The sequence below is a fragment of the Nannospalax galili genome, unplaced genomic scaffold (assembly GCF_000622305.1).
Source record: "Nannospalax galili isolate Female #2095 unplaced genomic scaffold, S.galili_v1.0 scaffold1124, whole genome shotgun sequence".
NCBI classification, from domain to species: Eukaryota; Metazoa; Chordata; class Mammalia; order Rodentia; family Spalacidae; genus Nannospalax; species Nannospalax galili.
Window position 1 is genome coordinate 2182179 of NW_008351693.1, and position 22271 is coordinate 2204449.

Here is a 22271-nt window from a genome sequence, read left to right on the forward strand (position 1 = left end):
GGAGAACAAGTGAAACAGAGTGGCTGAGTTCCTGGTAGGAAACTTCTACAGAAACCTGGCCCCAAGCAAGTCTCCTTCCCTTCCCCCTAAATCTGCCATGCTCTCAACAGGCAGAAACAATGATGGCTTGAACCAGACCCTCTGGTACAGAGTCCTCCATCCCTTCCCTATCAGCTATAATTCATAATTCAAAATGAATGGTTAAAACCTGTGTTGATGAGAAAACAGCATTTACAGAATAATGCCAAGTACAAAGATATGTGTAGGTTTTAGACACACACAGGTAACATGTTTTTTTACACAAAGGTCAGTAATAATATGGTCACTTTTCTAATACCACAGATGGAGTTGGAATTTTCATATCAGTCCTGTTAATTTCACAGTGTGGAAATATTTAAAGACTGTGGGACTTTTAAAATATTGTATTTTACATTATGATGTTAATATGAGATCGTGGAGACAAACAAGGAAGGAAAGGTCATCATTTAGCAGTCATATGTTTGTGTGCCAAGCTGACAAGGGGTGGATTATGCTGGTTAGTTTTTATTGCTAACTTCACATACACTAGAGATTCCTGGGACGAGGAACCTCAATATAGGAACTGACCTGATAAGACTGGCCTGTGGGCATGTCTGTAAATTATTGATTGATGATTGTGAGAGGGCCCAGCCCACTGTGGGCAACACCATCCCTAGGCAGGTGGGTCTGAGCTGTATAGGACAGCCAGCTGAGTAAGCCAGCGGGTGAGCAAGCGAGCAGCACTCCTCCATGGTTTCTGCTTTGGTTCCTGCTCAAGTTCCTGCCCCAGTTTCCCTCAATAATGGACTGTGACCTGGAAGTGTAAGCTGAGCTAAACTCTTCCATTTCCTTTCCTTCCTGCTTTAGGCTGGAACTGTTTGAGTTAAAGGTAAAACATGTCTTGCTCTGAGTGCTCATATATCGTTTTTACCTTCCCGTGAAAGCATTTCCTCAGGTCCATTCATGTTATACTAAGAGTTCTTTCTGTCAAGCATTGATCAGAAATAGATGAATAGATTTCCTCCATAAGTTATTCCTTATGCAGAACAACACATTTCTAGTTTGCCTGGGATACCTTAACACCCTGTTACACATTTTTAGTTCTTTCTTGCTATTACTTAGATGACAGGCATTATGTGATTCCTGGTCCCCAGTAAGTGGTCAGTAGCAGCTTGCCTGGGCTCAGATTGTATTTTTATTTCTATTATAAAATTGGCACACAAAAGTCTAGAAAACAAAGATAGATATTTACTAAATAGAGTGTAAAACCTCATATAAACTCTGGAAGGACCAAGAAGGACCATATTCTGGTAGTCCAGAAATCCTTTGTTCCAAAAGGCAACCTAGGGAGGGAGGGTTTATTCCCTCTTACTCTACCAAGTGACAGTCCGTTCTTGAGAGAAGTCAGGACAGGAACCCAGGCAGGAACCTAGAGGCAAGAGCTGAAGCACAGACCATGGAAGAATGTTGCTTACTGGGCCTGCTCCTCTGGCTTGTACTCAGCCTGCTTTCTTATACAACCCATGACCACCTGCCCAGGGGTAAGACCACCCAAGGCCTCCCACACCACTCAGCATTCAAGAAATGCATCACAGACATGCCTATAGGCCAATCCGATAGAGAAAATCCCCTAATTGAGGTTCCCTCTTCCTAGACATAGCAAGCTGATAGTGGAAGCTATTCAGCACAACCGACAATCAAACCAAATACGCCCTTTCTTCTTGTTTGTAGTCAAGAGCTCAGGTTATAGCATAAACATGGTACGGCTTTGAACATCACAGTCTTAAAGAATTAAATACTTTAATAAAATACTTTAATAAAAGTCCAATGTCTATTTAGAAATTCAAAGTCTCTTAACTGTGGGCTCCTGTAAAATCGAAAAAAGTCTACATACTGAATTACTTCAAGAGGGAAGAACCGGGGCACACTTAAAGAAAACCAGTCCAGGGATGTAGCGCACTGTCTGACATCTTGGATTCATTCAGGACCTTCTGAACTCCAAGAGACTTGGGCAGCTTCACTTCTCTGGCTCTGCCATCTAGAGCAACACACACAGCTAGTCTAGTAGGTTCAACATGGCTCTACTCTATACCTACTACTGCCCTCGGAAGTCAGCCCATGATCCTGGCATAGCCAATGTCCTAGGTCTTCACTGCAGCTGAGGCTGCACCTTTACCAATGGCCTCTTCTGGCCTCCACAGTGTAAAGCCTCAGATTCTCCCCATGACCCTTCAATGCTGCAGGGTTCATGCTGCCCAAACCCAGGCCATGTGGGAGCCTCCTACACATGACCAAGTCCAGCCTCTAACTTGAGATGCAGCCTTGGCCCTCTCTGGACCATGGCTTCTGTGTGCTGACCCTGAGGAAATACTTCACAGAAGATTTCACCTCAACAATGCTTACCTCTTATTAATCATGGCTGACTCCTCTGCCAGAGTGGTCCAGAAACCCCAGGTTCTCAATTCAAAATATCACGTGAACAAAGTCTTTGGACAAAGTCTTTGTCTGAAATGCCAAAAGTGAGGCCGTATCTGTCAAACCTCTCTCAACTTTCCTATCTTTCAGGTTCCCACAGCAACTCACTAAACTCTGAGTATCCAACACTATTTCCAGCTGAAAGTTCCAAATATTTCTACAATCCTCCCAAGAAACAACATGGTCAGGTCCATCACAGCAATAGTCCATGATCCTGGAACCAACTTTAGCTTAGCTTTCTATTGCTATGATAATACATTCTGACTTTTCAAAACCAACTTGGGGAAGAAAGGGTTTATTTGGCTTTCATTTCCCAATCACAGTTCATCACTAAGGGCTCCAGGGCAGGAGCTCAGGGCAGGAACCTGGAGGCAGGAACTGAAGCACAGATCATGGAGGAACGCTGCTCACCAGCTTGCTCCTCAGCCTGCCTTCTTATACAACCCAGGACCACTTACCTGAGGTAGCACCACTCACAACCCTCCCACGTCACTCCACAACCAAGAAAATGCCTCACAGACCTACCCAGAGGCCAGTCCAACTGGGGTTCCTTCTTCCCAGCTCTGTCAAACTGACAACTGAAGCTATCTAGCAACCCATCTTGATGCCCAAACACCTGCTTCTCTCTGTGGTAACTGCTGTTCCTGCTTCCATGGCAACAATACCCTTTTGTTTTCCTGCATGCACACTCCTTTGCAACACTGCTTAGTTGTATCATCCTGTGAGTCAGCAATGGAACCTCACTGTGGGTAGGTTTTTCCTGTGCTGTCACGTGGACCTACACTTCTCTATCGTCATTACCCTGTGGAATTCTAGGTGTGGTTTTCCTAGCTTGCTTCCCTATCGCTGTGATGAAACACTGACCAAAACCGGTTTATGAAGGAAAGGTGTATTTCATCTTACACTTCACAATCCATCATGGAAGAAGCTGGGGCAGGGCCTCAAGGCAAGAATCTGGGGCAGAAACTGAAGCAGAAGCCAGGAAGGGACAGCTGCTTACTGGCTGGTGCCTCTGCCTTCCTTATACAGCCCAGGCCCACCACCCCAGGGATGGCACCGCCCACAGTGGGCTGGGCTCTCCTACATCAATTAGCAATCAAGAAAACGCTCCACAGACATGGCCACAGGCCAACCTGATGAAGGAAATTCCTCATTTGAGATTCCCTCATCCCAGGTGACTCTAAGTTGTGTAAAGGGAGCAAACGCTAATCAGGACAGTGGCACAATTTGAATCTGCTCTCCTACTAACAGACATTTGAGCATCTCTGGCTCTTCTAGACAATGGTATCATGTAGGCTGTCTAGGCCTCTGGTGCATAGATTCATAAACCGCTCTCATGAAGATATATATTGACAACTGGAAATATGGTTGTGCAGGGTTTGCAAACCTTCAGCTTTAATCAGTAATATGCAATGAGTTTTGCAGAAGTCCTCCACCACCATACTGCCAGCATTCCAGACCTAGTGCTCTGCTTCCTTGCCAACACTTGATATGGTCAGGCTTCTGAATTTCTTGCCAGGCTGTTATTTACTGGATCCTTGAAATTAATTATTCCCCTCTTTGTGGTTTTCACTTGCAAAGCTCTGATGACTAGTTGGGTTAGGAACCCCTTTATATGTTTACTTCCATGAGTCCAGGACTCTAAAGTTTATAAATTCTGGTACTCTGGAATTCAGAATTGCAGTACTAGACATACTGCAAAGCATAGAGAAAGCAAAGAAATGCATTAGTCAAGCATCATTGTAGGGCTGGAGAGAGCACAGTTAGAAAATTGCTGACATTGAAAGCTGAGGACCTGAGTTCTATCAACAGAACTCAAATAAAAAAAGCTGGTGCAGGACATGGATATCCCCAATCCTAGCACAGGGTAGGCAGAGACAGAAAGATCTCCAGGGCTCACTGCCCAGCCTACTTGGTAAGCCTCAGGCAAATTAGAGAGCCTATCTCAAAAAACAACATGCACAGAATGCCTAAGGAATGATACCTAATGTTGTCCCCTGACCTCTACAAGCACACACACAGACACACACACACAGACACACACACACACACACACACACACACACACACACAGACACACACACACACAATCAGTTTTGAGCTGGGCACCCCATGCACTCTGCCTTTGTTAAGCCTCCTAAACGGCTTTTAGGTTAATGCTGTTCTACCTCTATTTTGCAAATGAGGAAACTGAGATTCACAGAATCAGAGATGTACCCCAAACTAAACATACGGCCTTTTCAGTACAATGCTGCATCAGCCATGAGACTCACACCTCACCTGTGTGTGTCTCCAGCCAAATCAATTTTCAGGAACCAATTTTCCACCCAAGAAGCAGCCTGTACTCAGAATCCTTTGAAAAAGTCGTTGATTAAATATGGCAGGCATCAAAAAGGTAGCTGGGTTGATATAAGCAATCAAATATTGCATCCTAGGTCAGTTTTCCTTAACACTCTAAAATCCGATTAACAAACATTTTGAAAAATCCAAGGACTTTAATACTGGTGTTATATTCCCTACGAGTGTAATTCATGAGACTTTAGCGGCATGTTCTGTTTTCAGCCTAGAACAGGCACTTGTGAAATGATTAGCACAGCACTATAGAATTATAGAACATAAATGACAGCCAGGCATAAAAGTAACGAGAGATGTGTGTGAGGCAAACTCACCTTTAAAAGACACGTTTTTATGCAGGTAATCAATTTATCAGGACACACAACAAGCAATAGATACTTTAAAAAATTAATTTAAAACCAGTTAAAGGATAAACATCAAGCAAGACTCCAAGGAATTTATATGTGATTAATGGTGCCTCACCCTGCCCAACTCTAAGGTCTAATAAAAAGCTGGTAAATCCTGTAAATACAGAAACAATATTGAAAGGATAAAATGAGGGGGAAGCAGGGCCGGGTGTGCAGTGGCCACAAAAGGAGCTGATCACCCCCTAGAATCCACGGCAGGACCTTGTGTGGCCTAGGACAGGAGCAGCAGGAGTGTGTGGCACTCCTCTCTAGAATCTTTACAAAGTAACCGTCGCTGGAATATGATCCCCAAATCCTCCCCCAGTGATGTGACACATTGCTAACCTGTAACTTTGTCACCAGCAACTTCCAACAGGCTTAGAGTTCCCATCTACTGTGAAGCATTTCACTTACTCCACTTGACAGAAATGACTGTGAAAATAATTTCACTAATTCTGCACGCTCCACATCATTTTTTGAGGGTTTTGTTTTTTCTATATTTTATGAGACAAATGCTTGCCCACAAAACTCCTAGCATAGGTGTAGGGAGACCACTTGGTTAGTAAGTATTTGCCACTCAAGCATGAGGGCCCAAGTTAGAGTCCTCAGAATCCACATTACTATATGTATCAGATGGAGAACTGCTGCAAAATAGTGTTTTCCAGACATGACAGGGCCACTGAACATAGGGATTCAACAGTGGCTATGTGAGCATGAACAAGAACAAGCCAGTTAAAATCCTAGCGTGGGTGGGGGAGGGAGAGCATAGGTTTTCTCCTTGGATGTGACCCTTGACAGGCGGCCCATGATCCAGGGGATGTCTCCACACCCATATGATATGGGCAGCACTATACAGATTCAGGTTTATGAAAAGAGAATGCAAAGGTGGGAGGGAAAAGTGGTGGGGGATGGGGGAGCTGGAGGTCAATTTGATCTAAACGTATAATATGCATGTATGAAATTCTCAAACAATTAAGTAGTTTTTTGTAAATCAGTGTAGTGGTGCATACTTGAGATAGAAACAGGTGGATCTGGGGTTCCCTGGCCAGCCAGCCTACTCCACTTGGTGAGTTCCAGGACAGCCAGAGACTTTGTTTCTTCACCCCGCCAAAAACAAGCAAATAAATAAATAAATAAACAAACAAACAAACAAACAGAAAGAAAGTAGACAGCACCTAAAGAATCTGACTTCAAAATTGTCCAGTGTTGTCCTCTGGCCCCCACATGCACTTACACACATACACACATGCACACACACACACATGTATCACATACACAACCTTCCTACCCTAGTGTAGCTGTCAACATTCAGCCATCCTCTCAAGGGCTACCAATTGTCTGCAAAGTTTCAAGTGTCCAATGATCAAAGGATTTAAATGGTTTTAACCCGTTCAAACTTGCAAAGTCATTAAATCCCATTATCTCTGCAGCTACTGAAAATTTTAAAATCAGCTTGGCCATTTCCAGCTCTAGGTCTAAGGATTAAGGAGTCATAAAGAGACAAATGCTTTTCTGAAGTTTCTATAAAGCGCTATCCCCAGCCAAGTGAACTACGGGAAACAAAGCCAGATACTTCTCCAGCTGGTGACTGCTGATCAGAGAGACTAAATGGAAAGATATGTATGTTAAGTCACAAACCACCAGGAAAACAGGTAATTGCTTCCTTGACTCCATAGGAAGCCAGTGGCTTGATGGTTTGATGGGGGAGGGGTGGCAGATTTTATATCCGTGTCAGGAAGTGCTTTAGTCTAAGAAAACAGATGTTGTCAGGGACCCAAAGATGCTCTGTGGGACAGAGTGGGTAAATGCAGGGAGTTGGCAGCCATCTTGCTCCCACAGGAAACCATTACCATGGTTACCCTCTGAGGCCTTACCTCTTCTGTCCTCACATTTATGTATCCATGGTGAGTTCGAAGGGGCTGCCTGTATGTGTAGGACAGCGGGGTCCATTTTGCTCCAGGTTGTCCAAAGCAATTTAGTAGCAACGGGAAACTCGCTTCACTGACCAGGCGCACCACCAGCAGGAAGAGGAACGTGGCCAGGAAGCTCACCGTAATCACAAACTTTCTCTGCAAAACATTGAAAAGGAGACGAAAGGAAAAATGAAAAAAGAAAACTGAACGGTTTCTACTAACAGCAGTGGGGCGGGGGGTCCTTGATCCCTTTCTTGCTCTTTCATAAGAATCAAAGGCTTGTGTCTTTTAGGACATTTCAATTGGAGCAGAAAAAAAATTGATCATTTGGTGAGCGGGTGGTCTTTGTGTGCTGGGCTGCTGACAGCACATGGTGTTCCTGCATGCTTCCATTCTGCCTGCTCCCTCCCTTACATCCCTGCCTCAACAATCCTTTAGTTTGCAAAACCCAAATCAGACATTTCCAACTGTGGGACTCACTTCCCAATTCCCCGACCCCTCTCCATATCACTGTCTGTTCACCACCAACCAGCCAACCTCAACAGAAATAAGCCTCATCACCCCCATATTTACTTTAAAGGCATTGGGCCATACTTTTTTCATTGTCTAATGACTGCTATTTTTTTCCTTCCACATAGTTATCAGTTCCTGGAGATGTACTGTGTCACGGGGCACTAAGTACCCATGTCCTCAGTGCTCTGCCTTACATGGCCCAGGTGCACAACATGCACTTGAGTAAAATGAATGCATTTTGCACGTTCTTGTTGATCAGCCCCACTCCTCCTCACGCTTCTGGTTTTGTAACTAGCACTTTCTATGGGCAAGAAACCTCACTTGTACACAGGCTGTAGACTCAAAATCTTAACCATGACAAGAGGAAATTTCATACCAAACAGCCTAAGAAAAATGCCTCAAATGTGCTGCCAAGGGAAACAAGCGGAAGGAACCACATCTGATCAGGGTGAAAGACAGCAAGGATGTGTTGAGATTGAGTGTGATAAAATGTGTGCTTTGATTGGTACGGATGTGTGAGCAGATCTTTCTAGATGAAAGAGGCAGGCAAGGAGACAAGAAAGCACAGGTTATTCTCAGGCTCTGATCAGTCTCTTTTACTGTGTAGAACAAAAGAGAAAAACCTAGACGTGCAAGCGATAATTTCATGACGTACTGCCTCCGATACCAAGCTAAGATGTGTGTGTCATGTCTGCAACGAGATGGAAAGCCAGGAAAGAATTCTTGCTGTGGTCCCCTCAGTTTACGTTTCAGAAGGTAAAAGTTACAGGTTACAGTCAAACGTCACTGTTTGAAATGCTTTGGATCAGGGGAAAATAACGGTAGTTAGGGAGAAGTAAGTGGCTAGTCCATTTGGTTCAAATGGTGATCATGTAACAAGACATGGAAACTGGATCAGGGCAGAGGGGACAAATAGATGAGCCTCAATTGAGATGGAAGAGCTGGAAATGGACTGGATGGGACCCAGTTCCAGGGGATCCAGACCCTTTTCCGGCCTCCACAGGCACCAGGCACACACATGGTACACCTACATATGCAGGCAAAACACTGATGAACATAAAATAAAATAAATAAACCTTAAAAACAGACAAACCAACAAAACCAAACAACAAGGTAACAACACAGTGAAGCGGTTCCTGAATTTGGTCTCTGACCACTTCAAACTTAAGGAAAATGAAAGCTTTCTGAGCCTGAGTGACTTTGCTGTTGCCACTGTAGGCTTTTGTTCTTGCTACTTCCTGGTACAATTAACTCCAGAATCTCGGAAGGGAGAAAGGAAACGCCATGCCAGGGCCTGCCCCTCCTTGGGTAGGGGCCGGGACACAGGAACGCCCAGCGTCCAGATGTCACCAATTCTTCTTTATATCCCCATTCCTGCTCAGCTCCTGTAATTTGTAAAACTCACACTCCTCCGTCTAGCCAGCCCAATCTTCTAATCACTCGAGAGTCCCCTGAGCTCTGCCTCCTCAGAACCCCTTATCTCCCCACTAACCACCACAGACTTACACATTTAACCTTCTAATCATGAAAAAGCATTTAAATTCACTCTTCTGTGGAATCATTATGTCCACAATTCTGTAATATGTCAAGGTAACAGCTAAAATGAGGTGACAGATCTTACAAGTTTAAAGGGACGCAGACCAGAATAGATGGCTAAATAAACAAGTCAGTCACCCAGTAAGTAAACAGGTAAGAACACTTTCTCTTTTTTGGGTGTCACTCTCAGTAGCTTGTTCCAAACCACATCTGCTTTGAAGGTGGCCCTATGGAATCTGTGTTTTTGTCTAGTCTAGGGCCCAGCCCAGCTCTCTGTTTCATAGTTTCTAAACTGCCTTGCATGTTTGGGGTCTGAGCCCTCATGAACCCACCACTGGAAACAGCAGCACATACATAACACAAGCACAGGATGAAAATAAATCAACCACTTTGCGAGAAACTTCAAAACAGGGACAGCACAACGGCAGGCAAAAGGCTGTGCCCCGAATTCACATCTGCCTGGACCATCAAAGGGAAGCTAGTAATGAGCCCAGATACAGATGTGGGCTGCTGGGAGAGAAGCAGGCCCCTCCCCTCTGAACTCCAACAGGAACTGCATTCACAGAGGCCAGAGGTGTTCCTCTCAGCTCAGACCCTCAGCCTATTTCAGCTATGTTGCCTGACCAGGTCCTTCCTCTTTTTCACATGCTTTGGTACCATTGTTTAGCAAGAAAGTAACTCCTAGTGCTAATGTAAAATGCCCCGAAACTTCACTAGAGAGGGTGTAAGTGCAGGCTCTGGATGCCGAGGACAACAGAACCCAACGCGGCTGTGCATTCTCCAGCAGTCACTGCCAGATGATGGTCTCAGTGAAGACCATGGGGTTGGTACACAGCTAAGTGCCTTGAGTGTGTGTCTACAAGAGACACGTGGGACACAGAGAAGCAAACAGAGTGCCAACACACAAGATGCACATGAGCAGGTCTGAACACAGTCCACTCCCTGTGTAGACTAGGTGAGGTGCCAAGAAAAAGAATAAACACAGAACACACTTCCAGAGTCAAGAAAGAAAACATAAGAAACTTGTTACCATGGCAAATGAGATCAAAAGACGTGTTCTAGTTTGTGTTCAATTGCTGTGACAAAACACTCTGACCAATACCAACGTGGGAGGAAAGGACAACCCAGGTTTAATGATCCCATTTAGTGTCTCATAGCCCCATTTCTGTGCTCATAGCTCTTTGCCTCCATCAGAGTTAGCATTTAAGGTAGGAGGAGGAGCAACCATACTAGGCAGGACCCCCACAGGGATGGGTGGGTAGTATCTGCATTAGCAGATTGAAGTGTGTGGTGAGAGTTGGGGGCTGGGCATGTTCACATCATGCAGTGGTTGATGAATTTATCACATGGCGTTGGTTCATTAGCTATTTGTAGTGAAGATGCCTCTTAGTTTACAGCAGAGCACTCACTTTTCTAGTGCATTGGCTTTCATTTTTCTGCTTTTTGCTTAATTCCTACCTCATCAGGGAGCCCAAGGTAGGAATTCAGGGCAGGAACCTGGAGGCAGGAGCTGGAGCACAGGCCATGGAGGAAAGCTGTTTACTGGCTTGCTCCCCTGGCCCAGTTTGCTTTCTTAAACAATACAGAACATCCTGCCTAGTGGTGGCACCACCCACAATGGGCTGGGCCCTCCCATATCACTCAACAATTAAGAAAATACCCTACAGACAGGACCACAGGCCAGTCCAATGGGGGAAATTCCCCAATTGAGGCTCCCTCTACCCAGGTGTGTCAGGTTGACACCAAAGCTATCCAGCCCAGGAGGCATGCACAGGGTAAAGAAGGAGTCCAGGATGGTGAATCTGGCAGTTGTAGAAGGGATAATTCTGACAATGTCTGTCAGAATGGAGTCCCTGTGACAGCATACATGAGTGCATGCATGAAGAGGCCAAAGGTCACAGTGGGTGTCTTCCTCAATCATGCCCCACCTTATTTTCTTAAATTCACTTATGTGCACACATGCTGTTGGGAGTTTATGTGCACTCCGTGCATGTAGGTGCCCAGAGAGGCTTGGTGGCATCAAATCCCCTGAAATTGGAGTTACAGGTGGTTATAGACCTCATGCTATGGGTGCTGGGGGACCCTTAACAGCTGAGCCAGCTCTCCAGCTCCTTCACCTCAGTTTTTTGAGACAGGGTCTCACAGAATCCATGTTCACCAACTTGGCTAGGCTTGCTAGGCAGCAATCCCCAAAGATCCCCCTGCCTCTGCACTCTCCCCAGCCACTGGGCCTTACACATGGGTGTTGGGAATCCAAACTCAGGTCTGCATGCTTGCAGCAAACACTTCACCAAAAGAACCATCTCCTCAGCCCCCATTACATTCTGATACTAGCTAGTGGATGAGCACTGGCTATTCCATGGGGAATGCATGATAAAACTAGAGAAATCTTCTTCTAATACACTAAACAGTTGCAAACCCTTGAATTTATTTGGGGTAGCATCCTTCCAAGCTGGGGAAGAACGTCACCGTGCTCAAATAGATCTGACAAATTGCTTTAGGGAACACTTTTTCCTTCTTTGTTCTTCATTTTGGGCAAATCTAAAGGGGCCTCTAACAGTTGAGACATTTAGAATTTAATCCCCTCTGTGCTGCAAAAATCTGCATCAGAAAATGTGACATTCCATTCGTTCTCTCTTCAGACCAGGATATAACTTATCAGACTTTATAGCAGAAATGTCTATTTCAAAATAGCACCCACAGAGAATCCACAATGTGGAAAGAACACAATCCCAGGGATGTGCACCTACTGCATTCACAAGTCCTATTAAGAGATGTTTGTATTCTTTTTACCACAGAATTAGTCACTAACCACAAAACGCAGGCTTTATTAACCCAGTGAGTTGCTAGATTTGTTTCAAATCTGCTTCTTCATAAAAGGCAATAACATAAAGGTGTGTTTTTTTTAAAATAATATTTCTTAGTGTCTGGAAGCAGCTGTCTACCATGCTGAAGGACATTAATTTTTCTTCACACGTTTCAATTTACCCAAAAATAAATCTGAAATGCAATGTCAGTTGGATTTTGTGTGAATGTCATCACCTCAGACCTTTGCCAGTCTCTACCCACTGCTTATTCACCATAGCGTCTCACATCGAATACCCATTTTTCTCTCGTGGAGAAGCATTACGTCATCCATGTGCTTCAATCCAGCACCATTGTCCGGATGTGCTTCTTCCTGAATATAATAAAGCTTCTCAACATTTGCACAAAGATGAATTAGCAAAGCTCAGAGGACATAAATAAACCTTCATTTGTTTTATCTGTTGAATCAAAAGTGCTTAAATCTTGCTTATTAAAGGACACTGACCTCTGGGGACGATATCACTCCTTTTCTGTTAGGTAGGGGGTCAAGAAAGTTGGTAAGAAAAAGGGGGAATGTCCTGGTGGGAAATGACACTTGACAAGATGCAAATCATATAGGCAGAACCCTCCTGAGGGCAGCCTGCGTAGCTGGTGCTAGAATCATTGATGCTATCAAGGAGAGAGCAGTGAAGGTTGAACAAGGTCAGCGTGGGGAAACAGTAGCAAGTGCGAACCCGAGAAGCCGAGGAAGAATATATGATGTGGTGAAAGGAAGAGATCTGGAGCTGCGGAGTTGGCGCAGTAGGTAAAATACTTGTTTTGCAAGTGAGGGGACCTGCGTTTGATCCCCAGCACATAGAGAAAAAGTGAGGTGTTGTGCCACATACTTATAATCCAAGCTCTAGAGAGGGTGACAGGAGACTCCTTGGGGCTCAGACAGCCAGGCTAACCAATCAACAAGCCCCAGGTTCCAGTGACAGATGCTCTCTCAAAGCAAAGCAAGAAAGCCAGCCAGCCAGCCAGCAAGGAGAGGGCTGCAGAGATGGCTCAGCTGGTCAAGAGCCTGCTGTGTAAGTGTAAGGACCTGAACTCAGATCCCCAGCACTCACATGAAAAAGCAGGGTGGCATGATTCTATAACTCAAACATGAAGGCTGGGAAGAAGAGACAGGTGGGTGACTAGAGCCCAGTGGGCATTGGTCTAGTGGAATGGATGAGCTCCAGGTTCAGTAAGAGGCCCTGTCTCAAAAAGAAAAAAAAAAAAGGAAAAAGCTATAGAGAAAGAACGTGATGCCAATCAAACATACTCCTAATAATAATAATAATGTGTGTGGCCCCTGCAGAAAGACACCCAAAGTTGATCTCTCCTTCACATGCATGTGCCACACATGTACACACAGAACTACATACATGCATACATAACTGCACCCACACACAAATTATTTAATTAATTTTTTATTTATGTACCTGTGTGTGCACCTGCGTAAGTTTACATGCACCACATATGTGCAGGAGTCCCAGGAATCCAAAAGAGAGCATCAGATCCCTCAGAACTGGAGTTACAGATAGTTGTGAGCTGCTGAGAGCTGAACCCAAGTCCTTTGCAAGAGCAGTAAGTGCTCTAAACTGATGAGTCATCTCTCCAGCCCCCACAAAAAAATTTAAAAACCAATTAAAGAAATAGATTTCTGGGCTGGAGAGATGGCTCAGCAGTTGGGAACACTGACTGTTCTTGCAGAAGACCCGGGTTCGAATCCCAGCACCCACATGGCAGCTAACAACTGTCCGTAACTCCAGTTCCAGGAGATCTGACAGCCTCTTCTGTCCTCTGTGGGTATTGCATGACATGGGTGCACTTAACATACATGCAGGCATAACATTCATACACATAAAATAAAAATAATAAATAAAATATTTAAAAAAAAGAAATGATTTTCAGAGCAAGCTTATAGAAGGGTGGAGGGAGAGGAGTCAGAGTCAGGAAGGGATTGCGTGTGAGTCCTGTACAGGACACTTGGGGTTGCACTGGAGAACCCACAGGGGTCTGAGCATGAGACAGTCAGGGCTGGCCTTGATTCTGGAACTTCCTCTAGAGGTGGTGTGATGGATGGGGAAGAAGGAAAAATAAACAAGAGCTAGATCAAGGATGGGCTCCTTCATCGAAATCACCACGCAAACCAGAAATGATCACTTCAGACACCAGCCCTGCTCCTCCCACAGGGCACCCAGTGGGGCACTGAAGTCAGATATAGGATAAACGCTTGTGCAAGTGCCAGGGTCTTGAAGTAAGGTACATAATGCCTGATACAGTGCAGGAATGCTTATGCAATCTCTGTGTAATGCCTCCCAAAGTTATAAAGGGCTGGAACTGAGAGATCTGCCCAAGGTCACAGATTGAAGAAATGTTAAGTCAGTAAATGAACTTGGATTCTGATTCTAGAATATGAATTAATCAAGTCACTAATTACTATTCATACCTGTGGGAATGTTCTTATAGAATTGGTTCAGAAATTTTAAGAACTGGTACCAACCCTAAGCAGGTTTTGTATCATAGTTTGTCAACAAACCAAATACCTAATTCACATGGAAAATTCAGAGCTGATGTGAAGCAAGGTAATTACATTTACTTTGAAATCAGCAATTGTGGACAAATTTAATTCATTTTGCCTAGATCTGGCTTTATTCCCAGCATTAGAAAGACAGCAAGCTACAGGGTACCCTCGGTTAGCAGGAAGGAAAATAATGCAATTACCCTTCCTGCTCTGGGGGGACACTGGGTGCCTCTGCCTTACTGTAGGCAGTTAGTAGGAACCTACAAGATGGAGAGGGTGTGTCTTCCTTCCTCAGTTCCATGATCCTACGACATCTTTATTCAATGAAGACCCTGCTGGAGGGCAAAATGTTTGGTGGTTGCATAAAAGCAATAAACTCAAACACATGATAATGAAAATGTGCTTCATATGTACACTGGAATTTTATTCAGCCATGAAGACAAAATGATGAAATTTACAGGAAAATGAATGAACAGGAAAACATTACATTAAGTGGGGTGAACCAAGCTCAGAAAGACCAAAACCACAATTTCTCTCTCACATGCATACCCCAGCTTCTGTAACATATGTCGTTTATGGGGGACTGAGTGAGGGTACAGCTCAGGAAAGTAGAAAGGGGTCTGCGGGGGGCAGTGAAGGAGGGCGGTGGCGAAGTCAACGGAGCACATATGATATGAAAGTGGAATACGGGGAACCAGTGGGGAGGGGTGCCAGGTGACGGACAGGAGGGGGAAGAGGACCAAGCAAATCAAAGGCGAGCTGAACACACCCCGTGGAAATCTGTGGCTTGGTCAGTTCCCCGATTTCAAAAGAAAAAGTTTTAAAGTAACAGAGCACAGTTGTTCATCCAAGTAGAATGTGAAACACCTGTCAATATGTCACTGTCAGAGGAGGATGTAGTCTGTAGGAACAGTGAAAGGCTCAGCTTGGAGGATGCACAGGACCACGTCACAAATTCCATGCAAAGAGCAATCCCCAGATTACAAAAGCACAGTTAGCCAAAAATTTTCCATGGAGATTTCATCTTGTTTTGTTAGTTTTGTTTTTCCCCAAAGGAGACTTATGACTACAAACACAATGAGGAGTAAGAGCTACTGGAAAAACTCTTAAGACTAACTTAAGAGTTAGTCTGTAAGACCACACAAAACTTTCTGACCCTATGCTAAAAGCATAACAAAAAATTCCCATGTGTTGTTAATATGCATATTTTCTTTAATTTTTATATACTTAATTGAGACAGAGTCCCATGTATCACAGGCTAGCCTCAAGCTCATTATACACCTGAGGATGGCCCTGAACTCCTGATGATCCCCCACCTATTTCCTGAGTGCTGAGATTACAGGCATATACTGCCATATTTGGTTTTAGGTGGTGCTCGGGATCAAACCTGGGGCTTCCTGCATGCTAGGCAAGTACTGGACCAACTGAGCTACATCCCCAACCAAAGTGCAGTCCAGGCTGGCCTTGAACTCGTGATCTTCCTACTTCATCTCCTCAGCATTTACCTACTAACATGAGCCATCACAGCTGGCTTTTTAAAAATATATTTTATGTATTCTTTTTTCATTTTATGTGTATGAGTGTATTTTCCTACATGTATGTACAATCCATGTTGTAGAGGGTCCATGGAGGTCAGAAGAAGGTGTCTGATTCCCTGGAACTGGGGTCACACACAGATGTTAGCCACCTTCTGGGTTCTGGGAATCAAACTCAGGTTCTCTACAAGAGCAGCCAGTGGTCATAACCACAGAGCCATCTCTCCAGCCCCTATTTTTTTAATTTTATTTGAAAAGTGGCTTGGATTCCCCTGACCTGACTGGATTTTCAGACTGCTACAGTGTCATATGAATGTAATCATGGATACATTCAATGAGTTTGTTTCATTTAGCAAAACTGCAAGTCAAAATCAGTCTATCTCATTTTCCTGTTGGCCTTTGTCATATGGCCTCTACCTCTGACTTACACAAGTGGGCTGTCACACACACACACACACACACACACACACACACACACACACTAATTAATTAAAATGTAATAAAAAAACTTAACGATTCTTTAGAAATATAAAGCACAGCTTTAGACTGCTGTTGAGTATGAGGGAAAAGAACTCTAAACCCAGAAGGTCACACTGTGGCTGGGCAGAGATGCACAGAAATTCAACAGGAAGGGGGTAGCTCTTAACAGGAAGATGACCAGAGGCTGGGGCAGATCGCCCTGAAGTTTCTTCTTTTCATTAAACCCTTGTACATATGGGAAGGAACAGTCAACCCACCCGCTTCCCTGACTAAGCCCCCCTCTCAGCACCCCCGGCGCTCTGCTGGAGGAAGAGAGGGACTAGGGAGGTAATTAAGCAAACAACCTGTCCTGCTCAACTACTTGGCTGTCCACATAGATCATACTTGGCTTCTGCAAACATCTTTCCACCTTGTCACTGCCAGAGACCCTTAACTCTTAGGATCCAATTCTTACTTTGGGGGCATTCGGGACACAGAAGTGGAACATAAGCACAAAATTTGATGGTTCAAATGTCATTAGGGTGGAAGTCCTGGCCAGAACCGTCAAAATGATCAGGATGACAAACCACCATCAATGAGACCTCTTAACTGTATCTGAATCCATACACTCTTCTGTTGTATAGAACTTATCTTCTGCAGTACATTCTGCTATAGTATGTCACTTCAGTCTCTGTCACCAGTGAAGACAGGAAGGATGGAGGTTTTTGCCCTCTGTCTTTCCTGTTGTCTATGATTCCACAGTCCTGCTACCTAGATCCCACAGACCTGTCCACCTCGTTCCTCCTGGTCCCAGCCTACCATCCCCATCCCTCTTAGTTCAGACTTAGCTCAGATGGTACTTCCAGCTTAAAGCCCTCCTCGTCCCCCCTAGGCTTGGAACTTGAATGAGAGGAGTGGAGAGAAGGAAGGAGGAGGGGGACAGTGGGGAGGGAAAGGTTTTCCTTTAGTCCTGTCATTGAACATTCCCTGAGGGAATAAAATCTGATAAACACCTCCCACATGGCAGCATCAAGCACAACACAGCACCTCCAAGTGCAGACGAAGTAAGTGTGTGAGGGCAAACTGATGGAGGGTGGGGGGGACGAGAGGGAGGAAACGCTACTGTCCTCTCAACAGAATGGCTGAATTAACTGAAAAGCATCAGATTAGGATTATTATGAAAGACATATTTTTTCCAAGGAAGAGAACTACAAATCTTTATTTTCTCTTCCTCCTCCCTTGGAGCCTCTGTGCAGACACAGTGTGATTATGGTGGAAAGTGGGGAGAAGCTCAGGACAGGGAACAGAAAAGAAGAAAAACCTGAGTGCTTGTTAAGCCAGACTTTTCACTGAGAAGCTGTTTCGAAGTTCCTTACGGAACTTGGAAATCCGAAGGGCAGTAAACCAGCAAACCTTCTTAGAGCAACATTCTTTATATGGTACATAATAAAGACTCGCAGGAATTCATGCTTCTGCAAAAGTCAGCTTTTGTCCAAGGGCAGCACTTGAAGCTGGACTCTTATGCCATGGAAGGAAAGATGGCCAATGGGTCTGCTTTCTGGGGGATGGGCTAGCCACAGCTTGCTCTGTGCTCTGTGCTCTGTAAGCATCAGCTAGTGCTTCTAGTGTCATTCAGGATGAAGACAGATGTTCACCGGGAGCCTATGTATGCGCTCAGAGGGTAAAGTTAACTCTACAGAGCCGTCCTATGGAACCTTGACCATTTGATTAGAGTAGGGTCTTTGCGCCTCCGAAACTGGAGAACATAAGAGCACCTACCAAGGTGATTGCTTAAAATTTTAAACAAGTGACTGTACAGAGAGAGCCCTGTTCCTGTCTGGCACCAAGACTGTGCTAGGCAAAGGTGAGCTTTTATTATGACATGACTTCATTGTCCCTAAGAAACCAGTGACCGTAAGTACTGTAAGAAGGAAAAACTTGATGAAGAGTCAGACATGAGGCCCCTAGAAAAGCTAAAACACCAAGTAGCTGTTGCTTTGGAGTTGGTACACTCCGCAAGTAAATCTGCCTTTCCGAAAGACCAAGAAGATAAAAGAGGAAACATAATCCTCCCTGCAAAGACGAAACACAAGCAGACTCTCAGGGGTTCCTACAATCAAGGTCCCAGGTTGGTAGTGTCCCCAGGTCCCCACCATCCTCTCTGGAAGAATTGAACTTTGCTGTAAGATGGTAAGGACTGCAAGGTGGCAGTGGCATCTAGTATAACACATGCCCCAGGACTAGAGAGACGGCTCAGTGGTTAAGAGCATTTGCTGCTCTTGCAGAGGACCCAAGTTCGGTTCCCAGTACCCACATCAGGAGGTTCACAACCCACTGTAACTCCACCTCCAAGGGGGAGCTGATGCCACCCTCTTGTGGCTTCCAAGGGTACCCTTACACACATATACATACATATACATGTACATAAATAAGAATAAAATCTTTAAAAAGACACAATCCATATATAATCTAAAGAGCAATGAAAGAGGTGGTATCATTATTGTAGGGTTGTCACCTCTATCAACATCCTCCTCCAGGAGAATCAGATGGAGTCTGGACTGTTATAAAGAGTTTGTGTGCCCCATACTCCAAAGAAATAACCACAGCCACATAAGGACAGGAAGACAAGGACCCACCCAAGACCCTGGCACTGACCAGTGTAAACCACCTTTCGGATTTTTCTTCAAACTGCTCCTGTGTGACAGTTCATCCTGTCAACAACTTGACAGGTCCCAGAATCACCCAGGAGACAAGCCTCTGGGCATGTCTATGAGGGATTTTCTAGATTAGGTTAACAGAGGTGGGAAGACTCACCCTGGCTTTGAATGGCACCACTCCAAGAGTTGAGGTCCCGGATTAAAGAAAAAGGAGAAAGTGAGCTGAACTGTAGCACTCGTCTGCTTTCTGACTGGATGCAATGTGACCAGAGGCTCATGCTCCTGCCGCCATGACTTCCCCACCACGATGGACTATACCCGCAAAGTGTGAGCCAGAGTAAACCCTTCTTTATTATATTGATCTGTCAGGTATTTTGTCACAGCACCAAGAAAAGTAACCAATACAACATGTGAATAAAACACCCCACTTCTGAACAAAGCTTAGACTCGCTTACATACGAAGGTGCACCCCATATATCCCCATGTATGGAAATCAACTTGGGCACCTCCAAGCATCTCTCTAAGAAATGTACCTGTCCTCTGGCAGGTCAATGTTGAACCTTCCCAGAGTGACACACACACACACACACACACACACACACACACACACACACAGTCTTTCAGTGAAACACAAGCAGTTTTTCCAAAATACAGGTGTTGTGCTGATGATCATAAATAGTATTGTTCCAGGAAGAGTTGAATTTCTAAGTAGGACAGTTTTCTTATCAGTTCTAGATTTAATATTGCACTAGCTGTAATTTGAATTGCGTGTGCAACATAAAGCTTATTAGTTTATTACTTACAGTCCCCTGTGCTAAAGTAGGCAAGGCAGAAAGATTTACATTGCTTGACAAGAGCATACGTTCACAAGGGCACACATGCACAAGGGCTCTGTGGGCCAGGGCTGATCACCTTCACCTCCCCCTGATCAGTCTGTGATCAGTCTATCTAGAATAAGCTATTGTCATCAAAACCTGAGTGTCCAGCAGCAACTTCAACTGAGCAGACCAAATCCCCGCCCCACCCATTCTCCTCTCTCACCTATACCACCCCTCTGAGGAGCAGCCATGGAAGTCAGAGACCTAACCACTGAAGTCTCAGCTCTACAAAGAAAGCTGTACATTCTTGGACATGAGATCCCACAGAAGGTGGTCTTTCTTCACCAAGCATCTTCTTTCCCTTCCTGCCTCTTTCTCTTTTGGGAAAACTGTCCCTATCTTGAAGATTAAATCCAATGTCATTGGCTCTGTGAAGCTAGCCTGACCCTTGGGGATGATTTTATGTCACTTTGTTAAGGCTGAAATATGCCTCACATCTTACAGCAATCATCTGACCACCAATCCACCTTTACCATTCAACCAAATTTACCACCTCTCCTACAACCTGCCCTCTTTCTCCAAAGCAGACATCACTAATCAGTTAATAGCACCATTTCCCCAAGTCATTGCTTGAGAATCCTATCCTTCCAAACAATACTCCAGACAGGCATGACTCTAGTCAATTTACCACTCAGTATCAAACAAGGAGTAGATTAGGGCCAGAGGCTGTACCTTAGAACATGTACAAAGCAAGGGACCACAAGTCCCACTGTTCCCTCATATCCACGTGCCATCATCTGTGTCTTCATTTTTCATAGAACCCCTGCTGCCTCATAGACTCATGATTCTACAATGTTGACCCCCGGATCGCTTGATAAAGATGATGCCCCTGAGGGACAACTTCCAGCACAGCTCTGCACAAGGCCCCACTCTTACCACACTTAGTCTACAGACACACTCACCGAGTGAAGCTAGTATCTACAGAAAACAGAGATAAGGTGAGGATTTGTGGCCTTCCACCTTGGCTCACCAAACCTACCTGATTGCAGCTATTTATACCTGCTGAGAAAAAGCTCGAGCAAAACAAATTATTTCCTTTTTTTAAAATTATTTATTTAATAACCACATACTTAGAAGAAGCATTTCATTACAACAGCATTGACATACTCAATAAAAATTTCCTGAGCTAAGATGCATCTCTTTCAAATTGGCTGTAAATTCTTAGGTTTACAGTTGAATAATTACAGTTATACAATATTGTACTCAGTATAAACCCTATAAGATGTAAAATTAAATGAGGTTTTAATCTTTAAAAAAGATTTTCATTTCATTATTAAAATACACAGTTTCATACAGAAAAATGCAGTTTTAATGCAATTGACATTAAGATATTTGCACATGCATTTCTAATCTCTATATATCAGATTATTACTAGTCACAGTCAGTTACTTTCTGAGCTCCTTGGCATCTGAGCGTGGATAAAAAATCATCAGGTCCATCAGGTAGATTTCAATGGTAATGTTTTGCACATCTACTAATTATTAAGGAGCAAATGTTTATGCTTTGAAGAATTATTTTTTTTTAATCTTTTAAAAAAATTTTTAATAACTACATGATTAAAAGAAGCATTTCACTACAGCTTTAACATATTCAGTAACACACTCCAGAGCAACACTACATCTCTTTCACAAGTGGCTGCAAGCTTCTAGGCTCACAGTTGAATCAATACAGTTATACAATATTGAACTCAGTATAAGCCCTGTAGGACACTAAATTGAATGAGTTTCTAACCTTTAAAAAAGATCTCCATTTCATTTTAGAATATATCGTTCTTGCAGAAAGACTCATTGTTTTTGTTACTAACACTCCGATGGTGGCGCTTGCTTCTCTAATCTGTATGTATCTGATTATTACTAGTCATAATCGGTTGCCCTTGGATCCTTGGCACCTGTGTATGTCTATAAAGTCATTGGGTACATTTCAATGGTAATGTTAATCACCTCTACTAATTAGCATGATGTAAATTTGCATGCTTCCTCCTCAAATATAATACATTTTTTAAAAGTTTGTTAATTTGTATGTGTGTATATCACACAGAATATCCCAAACCATCTTATTCAACTATACACCCACTTCCCAGGTAGCACCCTCGCATAGCCTCCCTCCCCCAACTAGAGCCCTTATACTCTGATATCCCTGCTACTGTCTGCTGTGTTGTCAGCACCCCCAGCCATTCCCCACTACTTGCCC

General features: G+C 44.1%; 1 protein-coding gene across 1 annotated transcript in view; it reads right to left on the minus strand.

Moving 5' to 3' along the window:
- The window catches only part of St6galnac3 (ST6 N-acetylgalactosaminide alpha-2,6-sialyltransferase 3), a 566943-nt gene that overhangs the window by 332337 nt on the left and 212335 nt on the right, over positions 1–22271 (minus strand). Inside the window, exon 2 of the mRNA XM_008848657.2 lies at positions 7109–7303. Within this exon, the coding sequence (XP_008846879.1) occupies positions 7109–7303 (195 nt within the window). The remainder of the gene's footprint in view (positions 1–7108; positions 7304–22271) is intronic.